Raw genomic sequence first — 14,818 nt, 5'->3', positions numbered from 1 at the left:
AAGCAAAAGTTATAACTAATATAATCAAATGAAATAAACATAATTAAATTCTCACTCATTTTTTAAATCTTCGAAAAACTTACGATAACTAAACAATTTCTTATTAATTTGAATTACCTATATAACAATCAGTCTTGAAGCAAAAGTTATAACTTATAACTAATATAAATCTTTGTTATTAAAGGAACTTATGTGCTTATTAAATCAGTCTTCTAAATCAGACGTGCAATGTTTGCACTCATAAAACAATAAGTTGCCACTAGCACATTTTGCATGAGCCCATAACTTACACGTGATACATTGAACCCATTCCTCACCAGGAATGCTCAAACTGTACGATTCAGTGCATTCTAGACAAAACGTGTCATCTTCATCACTTTCATCTGTATTATTAATTTCTTCATCAACGTTCTTCTTATTTGTCACAGCGACAATTTTGTTTCCTTTCCCCTTTCCTTTACCCTTATCCTTTCTAGTCTCTTTAGATTTTCCTTTAGTCGGCTTTGGTTTCTTGTTAAATGTTCTGCGCGATTGTTGTTTCATTTTTAGTTCCTTGAGATTTTCTTTTTCAGGCGTGTCTGTGTAAATAGTGCTTTTGCGTTTCCGTGTATTTTTTCTGTTCTCTAAACGTGGTCCAGCTTTTGGAAATGGTCTTATCTCTTCAGGCGAAGTAAACGAAGTAGTGGGCATTACACATCTTGGCTGGGTAACTGCATTGAAAGGTACTTTTTCAGGAGTTTTAAAACCCTGATTTTGACTGGTTCTTGGAATTGCGTCATAAATAGACGGCAACTCGTAAGATGCAGGTGAAGTGGATATTGCTATCAAACTTTCATTACTTATTGCAAAGGCAGAAGCATCATCCTGCACAGGCAGAAGCGCAGCATCGATCTCAGAACATGGGTCTTTCGAAGGTGTCGTTTGAGAAGTTGACGAAGCAGCACTGTCAGTAACTGATGTTGATGATGGCGCGACACTAAGTGACTCTGGTCTTGGCCTATCCGTTACATAAGATCCGCTAAACTCCGAGTCAGGAAAAATATTTTCATTGAGTGGCGATATCCCCGTGACTCGGAATCCAGACTGCACATTATCAATGGTAGCTGCCAATGGTAATGATGTTTTCAACAACTCGGGTATGTCATAGATCGTTATAGTCTTTCCTGGGTGACTAGCTAACCAGTTGTCGCATGCTTTGTTAAAATATTTCTTTAGTGGCCCATAAACTGTTCTGTCCAAAGGCTGTAGCTTATGGCTACAGTGGGGAGGGAATGATAAAATGGTAACTCCATTGTCTTTGAAAAAATCAAGTACTGCTATAGACAAATGAGAGTCGTGATTATCTAAAAGTAAAAGAACAGGTTTTTCCTTACTGGGCTTTACGTATTTTATGAAATGTCTTGCGAATTTTTGAAAATTATCTTCTTTCATCCACCCGGAAGGGTTAGCATCACCATCTGAACCTACAGGTCCACCTCTAATGAAATGTTCTTTATAGTGGACGCGTGGAAACACAAAAAATGACGGAACCATGTTGCCAAGAGCCGAGATAGCAACCGCGACTGTCACGAGCGTACCGCGTTCAGCTGAAGTAATTTTTCCCAAGTTTTTAATTCCTCGCCGAGCTATGACTCTATTGGGCACATGTACTGTTGTAAGCCCTGTCTCGTCTACATTCCAAATATCGCCAGGGCTTAGATTCAATCGTTGGTAAACAGTTTTTAAGTTCTTAAAGAACAGATTTACGTTGTTTTTGTTGAATGATGTGGCCCGAGACAAACTCGTAGCTTGAGGAGTTCGTATCGAGAGTGCAGAATGACGTTTGAGAAAACCTCCTAGCCAATCTTCACCAGCAATCAATTTTCTGTTCCACGAGTCAGGGATACATTTATTATTTTTTTTCGCAAACTCAAATGCAAACTTTCGTGTCGCATAAGGTGTGAGTCCGTAATAAATGTCAGCTGCCTTCTTAAGGTAACTTTCTAGTGCCAGTTCTTCCTCGTCACTAAACACTTGTCTATTTTTAATATAACCTGCGCACTCCAAAGTTAATTCAGATCTGGTCAATTTTGGATTTTTTTCCAATATTTTCTTCAGTTTTACCACATGGCGTTGGAGTGTTTTATACGGTATAGCAAATTCTATTGCTGTAGAATTAATGCTTTTTTCATCAAAAATAACTTGTTGACAAGCTCGATCTATGACGTCTTTGAGTGTATTTCCTCGTTCAGATTTTCTTTTGTACGTCCGCATCGTTCTGAAACAATAATTTTTAATAAAATTTGATGAAAGATCGACTTTACTCAATGTTAAGTATATCCACAATAATACGGGGCTGGTTGATTAAGTAGTCAACCAGCCCCGAAACAAATTAGTCTACCAGCCCCAGACCACATTTTAATGTTTAACCACATGGTATAACTTATTAACTGACGCCAAATATAAAACAAAGATATGTTACAAATAGAGCAACAATCAAACTCTTACTTTGAATAATTTAAAGTAAATAACAACGAATTTACCGGCGCCACAACAAAAACTGTACAAATGAAAAATATTACTTACATGTATTGTTTTTCGAAAATTTCGTCCTTCTCCCGAACGACGTGCGTACCAGATGCCGCGGTCCGGGTGACTGAGCGGGGGGACGAAACGGTTTTTTGCGCCTAGTTGGATGACGCAACATTTGTGCATACTTCGAGTTTTTGACAGTTAGTCAACCTACCCCTATAGTCAACCAGCCCCGGTCTCCCCTATACTGATGTTAGTAATATAGTCCTGAGAGGTTGTTAGTATTTTGTAAATAACTGTATATCATTATATGTATTATTTATACATAACCAGTATATTAGACGACATGATATGATCATGTATTTGCCTTCGGCTAGGCCTTTCAACCTTTTTCTATGTCGACATCGTTTATGTTTTCACTGAAACATGAGTTAGGCCCTTATTTCGTCTCTATTTCTGGTTATATACTCGATGTCAAGAAACTAAATCTAAGATCGTGGTTAGTCAGAAGTCAATAAATTATTATACACATGGACATGTATAAAGGAACGCGAAACAAAACTTGCATTATGATCGCAGCGGTCATAATAATATGAGTACTGTCCACATATGCCAGAAATATAATCGAAATTGAAAGACGATTGAAGTTATTCGCTATTATGGACCACCATATATATGACCGTTGTTATCACAATTCATCCTATTTTTTAGCGTTTTTCTGAAGCTTCGATACAGCCTCAAATAGATTTCTTTGATTCCGCATAACAGTGAAAGTGTTGAATCTATCACTTTGAAAAAAATATATAGTAAAATTGAGGATATATTGATTAGTATAACACGATTCCAATAAATTTTTACGATAGAAGAAAAATACAAACTTACCTCAAAATTTTACAAGAAAATCCCTGTATTCAATAGGTACTTTACATATCGCACTCCTCATGGAAGAATGGCATAAGTGGAGTTACGCCTAAAATGTTTATTGCTCCATTAGAATATACAGAAATATATTATAACCCACATTCTCTCCAATTCTTGTAACTCTCTCGACTAATATTGTATATATAGTTACAAGAATTATAGAGGATGTGGATTATATTTTTCTGTTTATAATGGAAAAATAAACATTTTTGACGTAACTCCACTTATCCACTTTTTATCATTGACTTACAAATAAATGGACGACGGGTCTAATACAAAAAGCACGAAAAAAATGTCCCAAGTCAACCTATTCGAAATTTAAATTATAATGTCATCGCAGTATCGCGCTGTCAGTAGAACAAATGAAGACTAAAGCGGAGTTTGTAGCGCTCTGTATACGATTTTAGCGCCTTATAAGTGCGGACACTTTTTAGCGCGGACCCGACGTCCATATAATTGTAAGTCAATGCTTTTTATACATTTTCTTCCACGAGAGGTGCGATATACCAATGATTTTTTTTATATCTGAAGTAAATAGAACACGTATACGATATGCATTTTTCAAATGGTTTTAATTTCATTTGTAAAATAACAAATTCTGAAATAAAGCCAGTGTCCCTGCGCTCGACCCAAGCAAAATGTATTGAAGTCAGGCTAAAATAGTATCGACTCTTCAGACATAATGAAGTAAATTTATCTTATCTTATACATTTCCAGGCACATGAATCCAACATCAATAATGGGCAAAGGCGAGAACCGTGGAAAACGCGGCGTACTTCACCTATACAACATGATGTATTGCGCAACAGGCTGTGAGCCCTTGGCATACAAGGGCTATGGTTGCTATTGTGGCTTCTTAGGTGCAGGACGGCCTACTGATGGCATTGATAGGTGAGTATTATACTGCCCTCAAAACGAAAAAGGGCACAACTGGTAGTTTCATCAAAATTTATTTTCATAGATATTCGGAAGCAAGATAAAAAGAGCAATCTACCTATTTTTTTTATGTACAAATATATTATCTCAAACACGCAGTCCCAGGTTCGATTCCCGGGCCGAAAGAAATATTTGTATGGCGTGCATTTGTTTCTCTCGTTAGGTTGCGTGTAATTTGTGGTTGTCTATGTGTGTTTCCATGGCACCCGCGACACAGGGTTTCCCTAGTGCGGGGCTATGTTGAGTGTGTGCGTTAAAAAAAAATATTGAAGGGCAAAAAGAAAAACTCATCAATAATCAGTTTTTTTTCATAAAAAGTCATATTTGACGTTAAGAGCTCTCATGCCAAAAAAGTTTTGACGTTGGCTCCGCCCAAATTTGTGAAACAAATATATGCCTGAAGTTTGAGTGACATGCGACAGGAGATGTCGAATGTTGCGCATTAAAAGTACCAAATTCGTTTTAGCGGAATAACTCTAAAACTAAAGGGATTAAAAAAGTCCGTAGTGACAGTTGTCGATCATGCATAAATATAATTAATTATCTAATTTTTGTCCTAATAACCTGTAGCATTTCGAGGATAAATCGAAAAAATGTGAAAATTAGAGGTCATTTCGTGATTTTTATCTATCGAGGAAACTTTATTGTTTTATGTTTCTGATTAATGTCTATGCTTGTATATATCTTGTAGTTACTCATACAATATTTTATTATTAACTTTAAAGTGGATATACCCCTCGAAAATCATATCGAAGATTAGGAATTTTTCCTCTGCTCCCTCTTAAGTACGTTAAAAACACTAATATCAGAGGATCTTGCTTGGTAATGTACAGAACTGTGCCCTTATTACGTAGTTCAATTACAATATAATAACACAAAAAAGACACACCTGAGACAATTGTGTCTCTTACTCAAAAGCCAAGTATAATTCTCAATTATTATAATTAAATTTCAATTTATAACTATTAAAATTAGTCCCAATTTACAACTAGTAAAGGATGGCTGAGTGAAGAAATAGATTTCTCACAGATGGCGGTACGGCAAAAAAGTCGTTAAGAACCAGAAACAAAGATCTGCACATAAAAAAAATCGAAAGGTTCGCTAATTCGTTCCTTGGCTTAATTGGCGGTTTGCTGGAAGACGTTAGTTCTAATCCATCCGGATCGAAGGATTTTTTTCTTAATTTTCAATCTTTGTATTAATAATTAATAATAATAATAATAACGCATACACTCAACATAGCCCCGCACTAGAGAAACCCTGTGTCGCGGGTACCATGGACACACACATAGACAACCACAAATTACACCCAAACTCACGAGAGAAATAACTGTAGGCCATACAAATATTTCTCCCGGCCCGGGAATCGAACCTGGGACCTCTGCGTGGCAGTCCGGCATGGTAACCGTTCGGCCACGGAGGCAGTTATATTATATTAATTATATTATATTAATTATAACAAAGTAGTGGAGTAATTTCACAAAAACTAATATCATGGTGGTCAAACATCGTGACATTCAATAAAAACTTAAAAATTTAATCTAGGTTTATTTAGGGTTATCGTGAACCAAAAACTTTGTACTAAAGATACAATAGTTATTTTTGATACAAATGCGAAAAGTTAGTCATTATACACGAGTCTCAAGGATTCTTGGCCCGAGCCAGAGGCGAGGATCAAAACTCGAGATAATTGAAAATGACAAATCCGCACGTGTACTAAACGACGTATTTTAACACATTTGCGAAAAAACTACATTAAAAGTAAAATAAAACAGTATATTTTAGTGGTGCGGCGTGCAGCTGTTTCGCGTAATATTCACCTCCGGTCATTGTTAATACTCAATCAGCCATCTTCATGGAATATATTTTGGTATTTTTAAATGTAACCCGTTGTTTTATAAAACACCTATGCAATGTAAACAAATAAGATGTTTGTAAGTAAATATAAGTTTAACGAATGACTTACGTCACAAAGCTCATAGATATGAAATAAATATACAATTTCTTTAGTTCTATGTTTAAGACTTGAAACAATAATAAATTTAAAAAAAATGGAAAGCAAAAAGCACTAGTGCGAAAAATCCAGCTTTCGGCACGATTTGTACGAAAAATGCCATGTTTTGAGCAACTGTATTCAAATAAGTTTATACAGCTTCAACGTGGCGGGATGACAAACGTTAAAGTGATCTGTTTAACGTAAATTCGTCTAACTACGCGTGATATTTTTAAATAAATATTGTTAATGATATATATAAATGAGGCTATCAGAGCAAAAGTGATATAACCAACTTTTTTTCTGCAATATAACTTTAAATAATGCTAAAATATATAATTACTTTTTATTGGGAAGCTCATATATTTTGGTGAAATTACAGGCACATGGGACTTGTCAACATAAGTCTCAGGGTGACGGGCGCAGTGGTAGTGCACCTTAGATCTTTGCAATTTAAAGCTCTGAGTGGCACTATAACTGTTATGGACAGGTGTATAGCTTACCATCACGCGCACGACTTGTTCGTCCCGTCACTTGATGTTATAAAAAAAAAGCTTTTTTGGATGTATAAAAAAAATTGTATAAAATATCGTCAGCCACGTTTTAACATCAAAAACACCCGTGATATAACGGTCATGCTCGGACTAGTGTTCACTATCTAATTTCCGTTGCAATTTTTTATTATTTAATTATTCGTTTTTTCTATCGTGCAATATTATTTAATATTCGAGTATTGTATGGTGAAATATTATTTAATAATTTCACGATAATATACTTGAATATTAAATAACAAAAATTGCTAAGGAAATTAGGTAGGTGAACAGTACTCCGACAATAAACGACAAAATACACGTGTAATATCAACGTGGTGTTGTATCCCGTCGAGAAGTAGACTCCAACCCTTAATCATTCCGCAATGCTAACGAAGACATTATTTATTTCATTCATAGATAATCCATCCGCAGTAAACAAAAGACGACATGACCTCAAAACATCGCAGATGGAATCGTAAACAAAGGAGGATTAATTCCTTTCAATCTCAGTCTTGCTCAACTTTTTTGTCACAGTGTATTTGCCTTTGAAGCTATGTATCTTTCAAGCACAAACAGCCATTGAGTTTAATGCTCCATTCTTCTTCGTGTTATCGTATCGATGCCCTATTATTTTAGGACTTTTTGACTTGTTTTTACTACTTCTTTGAGGAACTTGCTGGCTCTAGTTTTATTTTGTTAAAATAAAGGTGCTATAATTAACAACAGGTTAAATTTAAAAAATCTTTTTATCATTCTTAGAAGATGTTATTAAATAGGAAGATTTTTTTAACGATCCTAGGTTTTCAAGGCTTAGTATTTTAAAAAATAAATTAAAAACAAGTTTTTTTCTATTTCTATTGGGTCGTTTTTATGCTACATCTCAAGTTACATTGATTACTAATTTGTAAATACAGCAAAACATGGTGGCATTTTAATTGACGAAGTTGGTGGCGAAGGTCCCGGCAAGATCAGGCAATTGGTTAAATTCAATTCATTTAAAATCGAAGTACTGCACATCATTACTCTGTGGTATTGCGAAATCAATGAAGAGTTATTATAGAAGATCTCACTTCGTCGTGAGCGGTAGACTTCAATCTTTCCAACTTCAGTTATTATTATGCCACCAATATTTTAGTACTATACCTGTTACGCACTAGTAATAGGTGTTACGACATGCCTTGCTATTCGCACTTCACGCTAAGTAAATTGTCCATTAACCATTACCACAAAATCCACCATGTGATACGCAGTTACACATAGGAACAATTTTAAAAGAGCACTTTAATGGAACCATATCTTGTAAATCTTATTACTAAAATGTTTCCCACGGTCAACCGTTTATAGACCTCAATTATATAAAATTTTGCGTTCGCACATAGATAGATAGATAGATGAATAGATAGATGAATAGATAGATGGATAGATAAATAAATAGATAGATAGATGGATAGATAGATTGGTAAACATTTTATTAAATAATATAACATAAATACATATTAAATACGAAAGTAAAAACAACATTATTGTAACATGTAATATAGTAATGACCGGCCACTGACTCGGCATGTGCCAAAGTTGTGTGTGTGCCAGGACTAACGAAAGGTATTAAGTTACACATAAGACTGTCCAGAACTGCTCGCTAAATTTAACTTCAGAATTCCCTCCAGATACGCGAGGTTTTGTTTTTACACCTTTTGTGCCACCTTTTCGCAAGACTGTTCTGGGCATTAATTCCTGTGTTCCAAGGCTTTGCAGACTATATATAATAGGCATAGTCGGGTTAGCGGCATATTTTGGCAGTCGCTACACAAATGTAGTAAAACAATATACTGTCAAACCTTTATTAAATTCATTTTTGCCATTTCAATTTGACTGTATTTTTTTTTATTTTTTAAGTATGTTACGCGATCAATCCGGCGGCATTTATGAACCGATTTTGAAAACTCTTTTTTGTTGGGAAGAGGGTACCTCAATATTGGTTCCGTTTAAATTTTAAGAAAAAATTCTACCTCTAAAGGTGGCAAAAAAAAGGATGAATCCGGTTTCGCGCACTTTCCGGTTACCCATTTTAATAAAACTTGGCAAATAGATGTGATTCCACGAATTTTTGAGGTCTGTTTTTTAAGTACTCTGTACTAAGATGATGTCTATTACTTCTTTTTAATTCAGTCATTGTTTTTAAGTTTATATTTATCTATATTCACGTTTCATGTCAACCGTGACCATGGGACCATAAAGGGCCCGAAACGTTGGTTTGTTTGAAAAAACAAATGTACGCGATTTAATTCCGGAAAAATAGTTTCATTTCCTATATAATATTTACGTTGTTTTTACAAGCTTTGTTCGTTCATAATTACTTGTGCAATAGACAAGATCTTCACCACATTTAATTTATAGTGTGTAACATTATAATAAGTTTAAGTGAACCAATATATAGCAAACAGTCGCGCTAATAATGTTAACGGTGAAAGAAATTTTAATTACCTCGTTCCCCGATTAATAAACAAGTTACCACTGGAATTACATAATGCCTTAACAGCCACAAACCCATAGAAAATAAACTTATAGATTACTTTGTAAACAACTTAAAAAATTGTGATAAATTCTATTGTTTATAAATGTATTTAAGTACCCAATCCTATTTCAGTAACGCGTTTTTGGTTAATGTTGAATTATTTAATATATACAAATTACTTAAATGTTATATAATACTTCGTCTGTAAGCAAATTTAACATATTTGTACTGTGTGGATACAGTACGCATTATGACAAACACTAGTGGTTTAAAATGGGACTAGAAACATTGTTGTGTATTGTTTTATATGGTAAATAAATTTGAAAAAAAAAATTGGAAGGATAGGCTATTATAACGTAGTATTTTCTATTTTGTATGAGAGTAACATATATGTTACGTAGTAACTGTTAAGTAATTTGTGACATTGACATACAGAATGTTTTGTATCTGGAGACATAAGTCTAAACTTGTTATTATCTCTCTTGCTTAACATTACAGTATCAATCGTTCAGTGATTACTACGATATTGGTCTGTTTACACGGAGACGTTCAATAGTCAATGGTGAGGATATTGTCGCCCACGTGAAAGACGCGAACGTTTAGGTACTTGAAGAAACTTTTTTAATAACCTTTAGATAATCACACTCTCCGTGTAAATGGGCCTTTATGAAAAAGTAATCGTGATGTCAATCCACGTCCGTTAGTCCGCCAGCCAGTCAATAAATACAACACCAACCCTTTTCACATAATTAACGTTAGGTCAAAGTCAAACAAATACAATCATTAGGAACCTTAATGTCTCAACACGAAGTTTTTGCTTTTAAAAACTTATAAATTGCCACAATCACTCTTTGTAATTGAAACTTGCGAGACTTTTAATGATGTTTCATTCACGATTCTATGCAATTAACCTTGCTACCTTCGGTAGGTATTTTGAAGCAGTATCCAACACGCTGAGTAATATAAATTTGAATTTTTAGACAACAACTTGAGAATCTATACTACTTCAATTGGCTTTGGTTGATTCCGCATGAAGGGTTGAATCAATCAGTTTGGAAAAAATATAATGTAAAATTAAGGATATAGACTAATTACTATAATATGGTGTGAAAACACGATTCCTAAAGATTTTTACGGTAGAAAAAAAACACAAACTTACCTCAAAATTTTACAAGAAAAGTGCCTGGATTCAATAGGTACTTTACATATACCGATGATTTTTTTTTTATATCAACCGAAATAAATAGAACACGAGTACTATACGGTATACACTTTTCAAATGACTTTGTTTTCGTTTGTATATATAATAACCAGTGTCCCTGTCGCTCGAGCGAAACAAAAGAAACCGTATTAGTAAGTGAATAATATAAATTCGAGTTGAGATAGTATAATCTCTTAATGTTGAGTGGTTTCATTCCTTTTCGTCCAACACGCAGTGCCGCGAAGATTTTGTATACAGGTTTGGTTAGGTAGTATTGTGATTTGTCTGATTGTCTGTATATCTCAAAAAGATATACTTTGTCTGTAGATCTATATATATATACGGAGAATAATTGCCTCGGTGGCCGAACGGTTACCATGCCGGACTGCCACCCAGAGGTCCCAGGTTTGGTGCCCGGGCCGGGAGAAATATTTGTATGGTCTACATTTATTTCTGTCGTAAGTGTGGGTGTAATTTGTGGTTGTCTTTGTGTGTGTCCATGGCACCCGCGACACAGGGTTTCCTTAGTGCAGGGCTATGTTGAGTGTGTGCGTTAAAAAAAAGACTTGTTAGTCTCATCTTTTTCGTCCTTTAGATCGGAGGTAAAAACTATCATACATAGAAGTAGACTGCGAAATACTCTAGGAACAGAATTAGTCGATAACCTTTGTATGCTTGTTTAAGAGAGTTCTAAAATTTCACATTGTATTATGAACTTCAAAAAATAATTACGAATTTCTTTGATTCCCAGATGCTGCAAAATGCACGATGAATGCTACGAAAACATCTACTGTCCATTCTTCACAGTCTACTTCCAACCTTACTACTGGAAATGTTACCGAGGCCAGCCTCTGTGTGCCCTGGAAAACTACCGCACTCAACACCAGTTTATCAACGGCTGCGCAGCAAGACTTTGTGAGTGCGACAGACGATTCGCCATGTGCGTGAAAAGATACTCTTGCCCGAAAAGAAGAGCGCTTTGCAGATCTTCGCCTATAAGATTACTACAGAATCTGTTAATGTTTCGCTGATGCCAACCAGACAATCCAGTGATGAGCAGTGGGTTCGATGGAAAGGACTTCATAAAGTTGGTTCTAATTTGGGTTTTCTGGGTGTCAACAGAGTTAATTGCGTTACTTTCGTAGTCATAGAAAATTCCCTAGTTTAAGACCAAATTGCCAGACAATGTGATACAAGGTCAATGAGAACGTTAAATTTGACACTTAAAATATATGTCACTTGTTTAACAGGCGTTACTTTGCGAAAATCCATGTTAATAAAAATGGAAATAAATTAATTTATTTAACGGCGCGTTATTGAAACTGTTGATTACTGATTATTGAGATATCGAGTACTTAGTTACTTTATTCGCTAAATCAATGATTTTAGTTATTATTATTTTAGAGCAGGCATCAAGTATATAACCTGAAATAGAGACGAAATGTCATTTAATTTGTTTGAAAACTATTCTACCAAATCGTTACTGTGTCAACTGCGCTCCGATTGGCCAGCCCGAATTCGAAATAATTGACGGGTGTCAATTGTTTCACTTCTAATCGACCAGCTTAACTTGAGCTTTGCTTTAATGGACGATAATTGAAAAATTACATATTTCATATTTAATTACCGATGAAATGTAATTCCGTTTGATTTTGTAATTAGATGTTTTGCTATTTTTCATTACTATTTCGTATTTCTAATTTGTGATTGCAGCGTAAACGAGAGTTGAAATTTAAAAGTAATGTAAGGACCATTTACCTGATGAGTTGCCAGAGTCGGATGGCACTATTTCGTCTCTATTTCTGGTTAATATACTCGATGAGAGCGGGTAACACCGAATGGAGTTGTAGAAGTATGACATGTCGCCGGTTGTGTGTGCACTTTCAAACCCATTAGCTCGAAAATTAAATAATTTGACGTTATAATTCACAAATCAATAACGATGAAAGGGTAGACCAATTATCAAATGATTCCTGACACAATTAGTGACGAGGTTGTTTCTGTCAAAGGTTATACTCCAACGTATTTATTTATTTTAAAGGAAAATTTCAGCTTAAACTAACTTATATAATAATAACAACTGAGATACACTTACAGATCCTCACAAATAGAAATATAACCGATGCACAATTTAACTAACCTATCGCATAAAACACAACTTATTACGTAAAACATAAAATGCAGTTGGAAGCCTCACTATGGTTAAAGAAATGCCCATTCACTGCTATGTCATAATTTCTAATGCAATTAAAAATTAATGGGACAGAGGAGAATAGCTGCGCTTGTGATTAATGTTTTTTTCATATCATAATCAATTTCACTACTGTCGCTCCCAATTAAATAATTTAACCTTTTTAAATTAAATTATTAGCAGTAGAGCTCCTTGGGACAGGGTTCCTCCAGAAAAGTTCTGCCATCTTACCTATTTCTGCCGCCAAGCGATCAGGGTGCTGGTAAAATTACAAGTACATGGGACTTGGCAACTTATGTCTCAGGGTAAGTAAAGGGCACAGTGGCAGTGCCCTTCAGATCTTTGCGATTTAGAATATCAAATTCTACCAACCTATGATAAGAATTTTTCAAAGCTTGATGTGCTCCTAATTGTACACGTAAAAATTAGTCTAATGTCTTTCGTATCGAACAGTTTCATTCTTTATGCGAATATCTTTTTAGGACAAACTCTAGCCTTTCCAGAAAAGCCTAAAATCTATTTATCGAAGCTGAGTACATGAGATAGGAAGACTCGTCAGCAAGAATAACCTAATGCTCTATAATAAAAGCAATCGTCAGCAACTGCGTCTGTGGTCGAACGGTTACCATGCCGGTCAGTCACGCAGCGGTCCCAGGTTCGATTCCCGGGTCAGGAGAAATATTTGTATGGCCTACATTACTTCTCTCGTGAGTTTGAGTGTAAGTTATGGTTGTCTATGTGTGTGTGTCCATGGCACCCGCGACACAGGGTTTCTCTAGCGCGGGGCTATGTTGAGTGTGTTGAGTGTGTGCGTCATTAATACTTTGATGGTATTAATTTTCAAGCTGAACACCTCCGCAAATCGTCGGCCAGGTGTTGAATTATAACACGTCTGTGTAGTTTTTCTGTTCATTATACGCAAGCGGAACCAATTGGTTTCATAAACACTTATTTTTTTGTATGCCTATCTTCAATTACCACGTTACCGTTCGCTTACGTGGTTACCAGCAAAAAATTATAGCCTTACTCAACTTTTTACTCTGAGTAAAGAAGCGTAAATAAAGCTATTATGTGTATATGATTATTTGTAAAATACATACCACGCAAGACTATATAACTAACGTCATAAACAACAACTATTGTTCAATGAATTTTTACACAACGTAATAAAACTCTAATTATAATCAAAAATACGCATAATTATGTAAATAGTAGTGTAGCAGCAACGGAATCATTCCTGTGGAATGTAAAATATTTGTATTTGTATATTTGTGGCAAAATTTCGCAATATAAGATTTTTAACTAGACTGAGTTTTATTTTCGTCACACCGAAATAATATTGAATGAATGAATGAATGGAATATTCTTTATTATATAAAATTATAGTGATAACACAAAACAGTAACTTAAGTAAAAAAAAGTAAGTGAACGTGCAAAAGCAATTTCTTCCACGCAACCTTAGGATAGAAATTTGGGATAAGAAAAAGGGGTGCAACCAAAGAATATCATCATATTAAGAGCACTTAATAAATAATATTGATAAAAATACATACATAGGATAGTACATAGCTACATACAAATAATACCTATATTATCGACCTGCAATTATCGATCTATCGCCATTGCTTCCATAATCTGTAAGGTTATGGGAAAAGTTCTGAATAGTAATTTGCTTTCATATCTTGAAACAAATGACCTACTAAATGTCTTTCGCCGGGAACGATCAGCGGGGGATTTTCTCGTGTATATTAACACACTGCTGGGGCGAAGCCATCGAGAAACACGGCGAGGCTCTGGCCGTGTCAAGATATCTCGGAGACCTTTGATAGGGTTTAGCACGCAAGTCTGCTGAGCAAGCTTCCCGCTTACGGCATCCCTGCTGACTTTTGTAGCTGGATATCAGATTTCCTTGATGTACGGCCAATCAGAGTAGTCATTGAAAGCTGCTCATTTGAACTGATGGCTATCGATGCCTGTTGCAGGAGTTTAGTACCGCGCGTCGATCCAGGATGGCATT

The 14,818-nt window shown here is 35.3% G+C and overlaps 1 protein-coding gene across 1 annotated transcript in view; it reads left to right on the top strand.

Moving 5' to 3' along the window:
• The window catches only part of LOC113237856, a 65,619-nt gene extending 53,586 nt beyond the window's left edge, over positions 1–12,033 (top strand). Inside the window, exons 3-4 of the mRNA XM_026474555.1 lie at positions 4,150–4,323; positions 11,362–12,033. Of these exons, the coding sequence (XP_026330340.1) occupies positions 4,150–4,323; positions 11,362–11,641 (454 nt within the window). The 3' untranslated portion in view covers positions 11,642–12,033. The remainder of the gene's footprint in view (positions 1–4,149; positions 4,324–11,361) is intronic.
• Positions 12,034–14,818: the final 2,785 nt, after the last annotated feature.

The sequence above is a fragment of the Hyposmocoma kahamanoa genome, unplaced genomic scaffold (assembly GCF_003589595.1).
Source record: "Hyposmocoma kahamanoa isolate Upper Pololo Valley unplaced genomic scaffold, ASM358959v1 94, whole genome shotgun sequence".
NCBI lineage: Eukaryota > Metazoa > Arthropoda > Insecta > Lepidoptera > Cosmopterigidae > Hyposmocoma > Hyposmocoma kahamanoa.
The sequence above is the reverse complement of the archived record's forward strand: the minus strand, read 5'-3'. Positions and strand labels throughout refer to the sequence as shown.